This window comes from Emydura macquarii, unplaced genomic scaffold, assembly GCF_026122565.2.
Source record: "Emydura macquarii macquarii isolate MOO-44397 ecotype Brisbane River unplaced genomic scaffold, CSIRO-AGI_Emac_v2 contig_1551, whole genome shotgun sequence".
NCBI classification, from domain to species: domain Eukaryota; kingdom Metazoa; phylum Chordata; order Testudines; family Chelidae; genus Emydura; species Emydura macquarii.
Window position 1 is genome coordinate 15,744,537 of NW_027131688.1, and position 11,546 is coordinate 15,756,082.

The window sequence follows — 11,546 nt, forward strand, 5'->3', positions numbered from 1 at the left end:
GCATTGCAGGAAGTGTTTGTGATCCTCAGATGAAATAAAACTATAGAAGAGCAAAATACTAACCTGAGAGGCCAGCATGAGTGTGAATGCACATTGGCAAGTGACTTGGAAGAGTACGTTTTTGAGATATTCATGAAACAATAACTTAAAGGCATAAACTTCTATTTAAACAGTATTACGGTGGTGGTAGAGGCCAAAAAGAGACAACATTCCTCATCCAAGGGTTTTTAATGTGCACATCAACCTAGTAGTTAGGAGCATATTTATCAAAGTTGTTTATATGTACAAATAAGTTGTAGGGGGGGGAAAAGGATTTTGGAGACGGTGTCCCCTAAATCCTCTTGGTGGGGACTCTTCACCTCAATCTCATTCCCTCTTACAGAGGAAGGTTCATTAATGGGCCCCTTTAGAGGGCTTCAGTAGGATTTGGTTCCACATTGGTGGCGGGGACTGCTCAAACAGGGGAGGCCTGCCAAGATTGGCATGGGAAAGGATGCACATTAGTCCTCATGCAGCAAAGCACTTATGCCAGGGGTCCCCAAACTGGGGAATGGCAGGGCCTGGCTCAACCCCCACAAAGGGACAGGGAGGGAGCACTACCCACCCCAGCTCTGCTCCACTCCCAGCCCCAGTGCCCAGCCGCAGCTGCAGCTCTGCTCCCGGCCCCGACTCTGCTCCCAGCCGGGGCTTGGGCCCTGGCCACGGCCTTCCCTCCTGGCCATAGTGTGCCGCAGCTCCGCCAGCTCTGCCCCTCCCAGTCTCAGCTCCTGACCTCCTCTCCTGACCTGGGGGGCATGGACACATTCTATTACTGGTAAGGGGGAGTGGGAGAGGAACAGTTTGGGGACCACTAATTTAAGCAAATGCTGCACTTTAAGAATGTATTCAAAGTCATGGGGACTGTCAATACTTGCTGAATCAGGGCCACTGTCCCTACGGCAGCCCCCAGATGATCAGGAAAAGGGAACAGCCTGCGACTTTGTGCTGGAGATTGTTCATTTCCCACATAACAGCTGTACTTGGGGGTATTCTGTCTTTCTAGGGAAGTGATATTAATCTAAAAAAACAACTAATCAAGAAAAGTAATATCCTCTGAACACATTTCAACCACTTTGGTTTCAGAATAATTCTACTGGACAGACACAGTCCTAAAGTTCTGCTTAAACCCCACAGTCACCAACTTCCATAAACTTCACTTGGGTTAAGTTAGGCTAACATTTACGAAAGATTAATCTAAGGGTATGTCTACACTGATGGGGCTACGTCGGGCTCCACAGATCGATGCAGTGGGATCGATTGAGCGGGCTATGGAGAACCACTTGATGGATCCCAGAAGTGCTCTCTGGCCAACGCAGTAAATCCACCCCCCAAGAGAGTAACGCTGCATTGACTGGAGGGCGTGTCCTGTCGACGCAGCGCAGTGGAGGCGCCGCAGTAAGGGAATGGTAGGAGGTCAATGGGAGATACACAAGTTTCAGTACGTAGTTTGTGTATCTCCCGTCGACACCGCCAGCAGCATAGACCAGGTCTCAGTTATCTGAACACTGCTGCAGACAGCTTGTTCTTTAATCAACTTGGATTTTAAGGTTTAAATATACAAGTAAAAGGGTGTACATAGTTGTTACAGTCTCATCTCACTGCAGACAGAGCTGTTAGGTGAAGAGAAAACTTCAGAAGAGTACACAGAACATTAAGCAAAATGGAAGGACATTGAAACAAACTTCAGCATTCACGGTTTCAGCTCATCAGAGGGAGCGAACAAAGCTATTCTACGAGGATTGTATCAACATTTTCTTGCGCAAGATCAGACTCCAATGCACATGATGAATCGAGGTGATCTTGAGAGAGCCTGGAACCTTTTTCTGTGCAATCTGACCAACCGTCACAATAAGGATGAAACCTGTGGGCTACAGGGTTACCAAACCTTTGGCATCGGTTGTATTTGTATTGTTTGCCTTTGTGTGTGTACATGTGTTCCAGCAACTGGCTCTTTCGGAGAAATTTGTGGCCACACACTGTGCAACTGATTTTCCTCTTTCTCGAAAAAGAAAAATTGCAGTTTAACTCAACAGGCTCGGTGTCTTTGGATATTAGTGACAACTGGCCAAATTGTAATGGCTCTGTGTTACTATGGCTTGGATGTTCTGACGGACGCTCATTCTCTTTCATTAGGAAGGTACTGAGACGGTGACTTTCAATAGCTTCCCCCTTTTCGGTAATGGGCTGCACTTCATCAAGGTCGTTGCCCTCCAGGATGGAGGCTGGGACGCCAAAGGGAAGTGAGCCTGAAACGTGAGTGTGCAGGTGCTCCCGCAAATTGCCACGGGAATCAAAACGCTCCCCACAGTAATGACATAAATGCATTTTGAGATTAGTTTTAGAAACATCTGGAGAGGGCGATGTGTGACTTTGAGACACCACTGGCTCAGGGTCACATTTCTCCTGCTTTATAGACACAGATGATTTCTGAAGCTCCTCTGCTGCTTTGGCGGCCCCAGGTGCTTGGGTGGAAGGATGGGTGATCTGTTGCTCGAGGGTGCCATCATCTAGTCCAATGGCAAGTGAGAGCTGTAACTGTGGGTGATCGCCCGGGTTAGCAGATCTGTTCCCGGCATTTGTCAGATTTTCTTTTGCTCCAGCACCTTCCTTTGCTGCTCTGTGCGCGGTTGAGATCTGAATTCCATACAAGTTTGAAGACTGCACCGTCTCTGGGGAAAATATCTGGTTCATTTCAATTGCAATATGGGAAAGGTAGTCTGCATGGAGAAATCGAATGCCCTCCTCTAGCCGGCTGGGGTTGACTGTCTGTTTTGGCCCTTTCCCAGTGTACATGATGTGCAACAAGTAACTGAATATGTCTGGCTGGATATCTGTAGGTTGAATCTTTATGCATTCACTGTTTAAAACAAAACACATGATTAAATATATCTGTTTCTTAAAATGATAATCCTGGCCCATCATTTAAGCATTCATCTTGCTCATCATTTACTTTGAGAAAACACACACTGGTTATGTTTTCCAGATTCCAAATAAACATGACACATACACAAAGAGAAGGACATGGGCACAATTTACATGTGTAATTCTACTGACTGTGCATAACTGCAATAATTGTGCACGAAAGCGATCAGTTAGCCATACACTCAGTCATTTGCAGGCATATGCAGTGTGACTGTGCATACCACTGCAGTAACAGTTAGCAATTTATGAATTCACATAGTGTGTGCAATTCTGAAAATCTGGGCCTATGACTGTCACTATATATTCAAATAATAATAATAAATTCAACAATTTCAATAGGGTAGGCTGATTTAAATCAAAGTGATTTAAACCACCAAACTTAATTAGCAAGGAGGAAACCTTGATGTAAATCATCAATTTTAAATGTGCTTTGCATTTGCACTTTTTAGCTATTTTCCTAAAGAAAGGTTGATTCTCATTGCTTGGTAACAATGAAACATGTTGATTTGCAACTAAACTATAACCTTTTCACTTAATGTCATTCTTCTTTTTCTAACCAGGAGGATGCACTATACCTATACACATTTATTTAAGCAATTATATAAATTAATTTACATGTATTCAGATTCTTGATTATTACATTTATTATGTTAGAAAATGATGAATGATGTATTTCTTATTTACTAGATGATTACTTGTTTATGATTTGTGTCAAACTCTGGATGGATGGAAATTCAAATTTAATAAAAAATGCACATAAACAGCATTTTAAATTTGTAATTAAATAAAAATATCTTAGATGTGCAGGATACATAAGAAAAAAGTGCATAAAAATTAGCAAAATATATTTTATATTAAAAACTAGCTGATTTATTAAACAAAAGAAGAAATTTCTGTAGATAGTGACTTTGAACTGATTGTTTCTCGTCACCATATCCTTCAAAATTTCAGACCAACTAGATCTCATCCTTTCACACCTAATTTTTATTCATAGTTTACAAGATGAAGATAGTTTTCCTGCTTTTTCAACTCCCCATCAGTTACTTAACTTCAAATGAATTAGTCATTGAACTGAATGAGCTGAATAAACTAAAATGAAGAAAATATTCTCTCTGAACCTGCAGTTTAGCACTTCAAACTCTGGATCCAAATGCTTAGAGGGTGACTTCCACCAGTTCAGTGCTTTGACTTTAAAAAGTGGCAGCAAATATGTCCCACTTAATATTATTCTGTATTTAATTTAATTGGCTTTAAAAGATTATAACAAGTTTAAGCCTTAAAATAGCTTATCATAATTCTTAAACTAATTTTAAATAGGTTTATTTAATATAAACCTGTATTTAATTTAAATTTTAAAAAAGTAATTTAGTTTTTGTTTAAAAAAATTGATTTTATCCAGTCTGCGTTACAATAGGTATATATTTTATCAGCTTTATGTCCCGATGTCAATAAATGGTATTGATTATAAATAACACTTAGCACTAAACTCTCACTCCCAGCCATCAAAGCATGTTATACATTTTAATCAAAGAGTTTTCAACATTGCTGAGTGGTAATTGCAGATAGGGAAGTCAGCACACAAAGATCTGATCAAATCTACAGACAGCAACTCTGTGTCAGAGGCGGGATTAGAACTCAGGAGCCATCCAATGTAATTTCAGAAACTGACACTTTCAAAACCTCTTTGTACCCACCTGGGATGCAGCATGTGAATGTCACCATGAGGTGAGTGATATTCAGCGCTCTACTATACTTGAAATGAATTGATGGTCTCAGTGCAGTCTGTTAACTGGAAGTGTCAGCAGAGAGCAGCACAATATTGCACTGTTACCCTTGCTGGTAGTTGCAACAGCAAAGACATGAACTGAATGAGTTTGGGAAACTGAACTACGCTGGTCTCCCCAGAGCCATTTGGTGAGAGTGTGTAGGGCAACTTGTCCAACCACCACCCATGTTTTGTATGCTCTGTGGATAAATACAATGTCAATTCCCAGGTCTTATGGTTCAACATGAATTCAAACTCTGAACTCAATTTTATTTTTAAAACTTCAGCGTTGGTCCTAATGGTAAGCCAAAGTGTAAGGGCTGAGGCCTTATTCTGCAGTGGTGGAAAATACTGTCTTGTAGGATTTTAGTTTAAAATGATTGGTTGAGGTATAGCTAAGCCGGACCCAAGTTTTAACTATATAAACTGGAGTCCTTCAAAGGGAAGTTCTTTGGAACCTAATTCCAGAACCAGGACACAGTCCAAGATTATGACTGCAAGATCACCTGGTCGACCATACCATGCAGAATCCGGAGCCCCGGACGATCTAATCTTGACTGGCCATCAAGAAAAGTCCATCTGCCTTAGTGGGAGTGGTGAGCACTGTATGCTTAGTGTGTGTGTTCTGTTTTGGTCCCCTTTAATAAATAGAGGTTACAGATATTACTGCGTAAGGCTCTTTCATTGATCAAAGGCCCTGCAAACTCTCAGAAGGTTATACCCTGAGCCCTAGGAATTGGGTACGAGTAGGTGCTTTTTGCCCTGAACCCTAGGAACTGGGAAAGGGTGCGGGTGCCTAAATTAACCAAGTTATGCCTTGAGCCCACAGAAGGGTAAAGGTGGGGTGCCCTAGAATGTGCACGTAATGAAAGCATTGTATTTATTTCTATGTACACACAACTCCAGTGAACAATTCTCGGCATTTGCCGTTTAAGAAAGCTGTGATATTTCTTCAACTTTTGTTTCTCTGTTCACCTCTCTTTAAATGTGGAGCAATGCCAGTTGTTGGACCTGAACTTTGGTTTATGCTGGTCAAGCAAGTGAGATCATAATGACTTTCTGACACTACCTCCTAGGCTGGAAATGAACTGGGTTTTAGAGGGTTACAGCTCCATAATTGTTTTAGGTAACCAATCCTGAGCCAGTTAGTCCTTCTGCTAATGTTCCTTCAGAATTTAATTCCTTTTGAAGAACAAATTTAAAATGTTGCCTTAAATGCAGGAAAAGATGTATGTTCTTACCTTGTCTGGTGAATAAATATCATCTTAAAGTAGTTTGAAAAAGCAGCTAACACCGCTCTGTGGGCCTTGAAGTAAACATCTCCTATTGCAACTGTACAGTCGCACAGAAAACCAAACTCACGCTGCATGTTCAACTGCTGCAGGAGGACTAGACTGTGGCTAGCTGTATCCATAGCGTTTCTAAAAGCGAAAGAGGACAAAATGTGAGTTCTTGGTGAAGTGAACAGAACTGTAGTAGTATCAAAGGCCAGTTTATTTCACTAAGGAAGTTATAAAGGCACAAAGCATGACGGTCATACAAAAGCTAACGAAGTTCTCTGACAGTGCAGCATGTTAACATCTGCGGGGTGATATCTGCACCACAATTTAATAACTTCTCCCGCTGATCTTAGGAATGCCCCAAACCCAGTCTACTGAAATTGAAAAATGATCCTCCACTTTCCTTTGTGCTGGGTAGAAACGCCAGATTTTTTTGTTAAAAAGAACACGCTTCATCTAAACAGTCTGAGGTTCCCAAACTTTAACATCAAATGGACTCTGCTTTTGCTCTGGCCTGACTGCTGACTTTCCCCCCCGAACTGAAACTACCATAGTATAAGAAAGCTGTTTAGCCAAGGCAATGGCCTCTATTCACTGAAGGTTTGATGCTGCATTCACAGGTGGAACCAAAACTCCCACTAAGGCAGTAGTCCCCAAACTTTTTACCCCACACCCCCATTACCCCTGTCCACACACACACGTCCTTCCCAACTGGGACTGGGAGCAGGACCACAGTCAAGGCCAGGGACTGTGGCTGGGAACAGGGCCACGGCTGCGGGGGCTGGGGCCAAGGCCGGGAACCGAGGCCGTGACCGGGTGCCAAGTTGTGGGCTGAGGCCATAGCCAGCCACTGGGGGCTGTGGCCAAGCTAGGGGCCAGGCACCGAGGCTGTGGCCGAGCCAGGGATGTGGCTGGGGCCGGAGCAGAGCTTGGGGCAGAGCAGGCTGGGTGTTGACGAGTATGTCTACATCCGCAATGTCTACACTGCAATGTAAGCCTGGGCTCAAACTCAGGTTCAAGCACAAACCCCCTTCTGTCCATACACAAATCTGTCTGACTCTAGGCCAGTAAGCGTTCAGTATCCAGGCCCTAAGACCTGGCCGGGACAGAGGGTGTGTCCAAGCCAGTGTCCCACTGTGAGTCAGGTCCAAATGTTATCATTTTTCAGTGTGAAGGCAGCTCTGGGCCAGGTCCCCAGACCAGTCCTGAGAGTCTGACAAATGATATCCCACAATCCCATAGGCCAGTGTTTCTTGCCTTTCTATCCCAGACTAGCCAATCAACTCCCAGGAAACAGAAGCAAGTCCCTCCCCCTTCACACACAGCTGCTCAGTTTTTAACCCTTCCATTTCATTCTGGCTACTGAACTAAACAGAATTAACTGTCCCCTGCATTAGCTATGGCCAGTGAGAAGAAGTCATCCTGTGCCAAGCACGATGTTACCTGGTCACTGGAACATAGTCAGATTATGGTAAATCTCTCATTTGAGACAAACAAGACTTCAGTAAGAGTCCCAGAAATGACCACGTGTACCAAGAAATATTGGACAAACTAGTAGCGCCGGGGATTCGATGGGCTGGTGCCGAGGGGCGGATCATGTGGCTCAAGACAGAATATTGGAAAGCCAGAACGAGAACTGCACTTCTGGGATCAGCTTCATGAGGTGACTGTGATATTCATGCTGGTCCCCAGGGCAGCTTTACTGCCCGAGCAGCCACAAAATAACCTGGGTCCACACACAGAGGAACTGTTTGATATCTCCTCAGGTAAGCAGCCTGCTGCAGAAATAGAAGTAGTGGTGAAGCCTGGAACGTTTCAGCCTCCATGTTTGTTATTAATATACAAATGGGAGAGATTTCCAGCTTATGACCCAATGAAATTATTGTTACAAGCCGCGGGTAGCAGTGTGTATGAGCCAATGGTGGAACACACGCCAGCATCTTGGTGTTTCCCACCCCTTAGCACCACATGGAATTCAGAATGGACACCAGGGAGTGCAAACAACAGTGGAACAAGCAGTTGTGATGACATTTTTACTAGATACTCACACATTGTTACAAAGATGTGTTGGGGTGTTAAAAGTAAGAGCCTTACATTGCCTTCCCTGACAGTATGCCACACCGCACAAATCAGCCATGCTAGAGCATACCACGCTGCCTGTAAACTGTACCAAGAGGGCAGAGGAAATGTACTCCATGGGTGACAAATTAACTCTCTGAAACACACCAGGGGGTTGTATGTAGTCCAGAAATCTGCCAGGGATGCGGGGTGCTTTGTAATTCTTTGTTACAGAAGTATGCTTTGTGGGGGAATTCAGGTATTGCATTCCCTATTATGAGTCTATTGTGTGTATATAGGCCCTGTATGCTGTCTTAAGAGTCCTTATTGGCTGAGGGCGTTTTCATGTAACCCATTGATAGATGTAGTCCATGTAGGCTGTATCAGAAGCTCTCAGCAGTTTACATGGAGGTAGTAATCCATGTGGAAGCTAATGCAGTATCCCAGTTTAAAATGGGGGGAGGGGGAATCAACAATTCTGGGTACTGATAGCTGCAAACTTCCTGTAGTACAAATTCCAGATGGGTGGTTACAGGTGGTTTCTGGGCTTTCCTCTGTAGGTCACCAGCCCACTCCCTTTATAAGTGTGCTGATCAATCCACATAAACATGAGAACCTTTTTCGCTAGCTTTCCCCCAGCAGCTTGGAACAGAATGTCCCTTTGCCATTCAGGCATCTCCAGCAAGGAATAGATCTAACAGATTAAAGCACTTAACTCTATTGTTATCCACTCATGGAAGAAACACTATATTACTAAAGTAACACATCCATTGTGTAATAAACAGTCATTTGTATAGGAGGCAATCCATGCTGTAAAATGGAATAAGCAGGTCTTTGGAGGAATAATAAAAATGCAGATGACAGTGTATAACAATATATTTCCTTTCTTTAAGAAGTTTGGGGAAAATTTTAGTTTACCAAGAACTGATTTCTGGCAATGCCTAAAACCTCTGAAGAGTTTAGAGAAACTAAACCAAATCAAACCAACTCCCCTCCTCCCTCCCCCCCCATGGATTCTTCCATTAATGTGACCCCAGAAGGTCCAATATGGAAAAATCAAAAATAAGAGCTTGGATCAGACACCCAGTATATATAGTTTTGACAATTAAAGCTAAGAATATTAAATACCTTTAAAATCTATGCAATGAAAAGGTAAATAAGCAACCAAAGTTAGAAAAGCTCAGAATACAAAGCTTTCCTCAAACCCACTGTAAACATCAGTAAGTGCCTAACTCATTTAGGAGCACAAAAGCTTTTCCAACAACTCCCCCCTTTTTTTATAAATGCATTTTTATAAATTGATCAACTCAGCATTTCATCTTTCCAAGTCAGGAGAAGAGTGTTTCATGCATTTTATTATCTGGTGATCTTTCATGTGTAAGAGTGGGATTCAGTGGCAGGGTTCATGCCCTACCCCACTTACTGGCTTTCCAAACCAGTGTCCTGTCTACTCTCTTCTCTCCATCACCGGTGTATGCTAGACTGGCCCATGTCCGTAGTTATAGGTGCTGGAACTAGGGGCGCTGCCGGTGCCGCACCTCCTGGCTTGAAGTGGTTTCCATCATATCCAGGGTTTACCGTTTGGTTCAATGGCTTTCAGCACCCCCACTATACAAATCGTTCCAGCATCCCTGTTAGTAGTATCTGTGGTTCAGCAATGCTGTGCATGTTCACAGGACAACAACTGCTCCCATTGAAATCAGTAATTTCCACAGGAGCAGGATTAGGTTAATCATATGTAAAGTAATTTCAAATCCAGCAGAATAAAAGAGACAGCGGAGAAATAAAATATTACAAAATCAAATAAAAATCAAAGTCACAAAGAACTCATCACTCAGAATCTTATTTTCACACAAAATAAACTTCCTCTGCCCTCCTCCCCCCAGCCCGCCCCATCTGGCCCAGAAGCAGCAACACTCCCCATTTTGTGACCTACAGAAATGTGTTTGTACCACTGGAGGTACCCGGGCCAGGAGCAAGTATCAAAGTCAGGATTATCATCGGCAAGTGCTGGGAGAGGAGGGAACAAACAGGACCTGTTCCCCGCTACTTTATCTATCCTGCTAGTGTTCCCTTTGCCACGACCGGCCACTATTGTGTTTCCACAGTGAGCGCCTGGCACAAGAGGGCCCGGGGCCACGTGCCTCGAGATCCTGCACCTTATCCCAGTACAAACGAGCGATAACACAGCACTCCCGGATCTGGTGCCTCCCGGCCTCGCTTTTCACGTGTCCGCACCCCTCCGCGGCGCGAGTCACCCACCGGCTCACACGCGCGCACAGGCGGCGGCGGCCACAGCCGTTTCCCCGCTACTTTCTCCGCTCGCGTCGCAGCGGCTCGCGAGCTGCCATGGCCGTGGCTCGTAGTGGCTGCAGTGCAGCTCATGGGTGGTGTGGTATTTCTTCCCCCCCCCGCTCGTTACCGGCTCACGCACGAGCCACTGTTTTGCACAAAGCCCCAGCGTTAAGCTCAGCGGCATCTTGCAGGAATGCGGGCAGCCGGGCGGCGCCAAGCCTCTGATGCACCCGGCAGGCTGGAGCCAGCCTCTCGGGATGCTGCTGCTGCAGCAGCTGCACGGCAGAGGCCGGGAGGAGCTGCACCGCGACCTAGCCAGGGGCGCCGGGTGGGAGGCGAGCCCGGCCAGCCCCAGCTACGGGACGCTGCGGAGCAACCCGGCGTGAGGCAGCCCGAGCTGCCAGGATGCGCCAGGCGGGGGCCAGCCCCAGCCCCGGCCCCGGCATTGCGGCTGAGCGAGGCCGGGGAGGCGCTGCAGGGACCGGAGGGCGGCGGGGCGGAGAGCAGGCGGCGCTCGCGGCTTACCGGTGGGAGGCTTCAGCCGGCTCAGCTGATGGCCGGTGGAGGCGGCGGCGGCTCGCGCACGCACCCGCCGGGCCTGGCGCGCCTCTCATCTCAGCCACGCCGGGTGAATCCCCCCCCCCCCCCCCCGGTCCGAGCGCGGACGGAGGCTGCTGCAGCGTCCCCGTGCGGCTGGAAGGGCCCCTCTGCCTGCAGCCCCCTCCCCCAGCAGGGGCGGCTGGGCCGTGCCCTCCCCTGCCCCAGTGCGCGCAGCGCTGCGGCGCTGGCCCTGCATGCTGCGGGAGAGGAGGGAGCCGGTGCAATGGCTGGGCATGAGCAGCGCCCGGAGGGAGGCCGGCAAACCCACGCAGGCCCGTGCCCCAGGGCAGCAAGCGCGGAGCTGCCCGCCTCCGGGCTGCTGCGGCTGGGCCCAGGTGTGTGCAGGGTGTCGCTCCCTGCTGCACGGGCACCCAGCATTAGTTACACTCCCCCCCCCAGGGGTGTCCTCGCACCCCGCCGGTCTTGGCAAGGAGTACACGCCCGGGTTTGAAAGCAGAGTTTAGGGTCTGATGGAGGGCATCGTGTGCCCAGACCTCTGCCTACTGGTGTCTCTGCAAGCCGGTCCCGAGGGGAGCCAGACACAGCCCAGCCCAGCCCGCAAGATCCTAGGCTGAGCATCTGCCCAA

General features: G+C 46.7%; 1 protein-coding gene across 1 annotated transcript; it reads right to left on the minus strand.

The window, feature by feature from the left end:
• Positions 1-461: 461 nt before the first annotated feature.
• On the minus strand, positions 462-10,973 carry ZBTB25 (zinc finger and BTB domain containing 25). The gene is made up of 3 exons (XM_067554927.1): positions 10,885-10,973; positions 5,968-6,147; positions 462-2,896 (listed from the first exon to the last, which is right to left on the minus strand). Exons 1-3 carry the CDS (start codon positions 10,971-10,973, stop codon positions 1,765-1,767), a joined length of 1,401 nt encoding a protein of 466 aa, XP_067411028.1. The 3' UTR covers positions 462-1,764.
• Between the last annotated feature and the right edge of the window lie 573 nt (positions 10,974-11,546).

What these genes read in the sequence shown, in the direction of transcription:
- ZBTB25 (XM_067554927.1), bottom strand. Translation starts at nt 10,973, where the DNA reads ATGAGAGGCGCGCCAGGCCCGGCGGGTGCGTGCGCGAGCCGCCGCCGC. An exon ending in CCGGCTGAAGCCTCCCACCG is followed by an intron (nt 6,148 to 10,884) that starts GTAAGCCGCGAG and finishes TTTCGCTTTTAG; the next exon opens with AAACGCTATGGATACAGCTA. An exon ending in ATATTTATTCACCAGACAAG is followed by an intron (nt 2,897 to 5,967) that starts GTAAGAACATAC and finishes TGTTTTAAACAG; the next exon opens with TGAATGCATAAAGATTCAAC.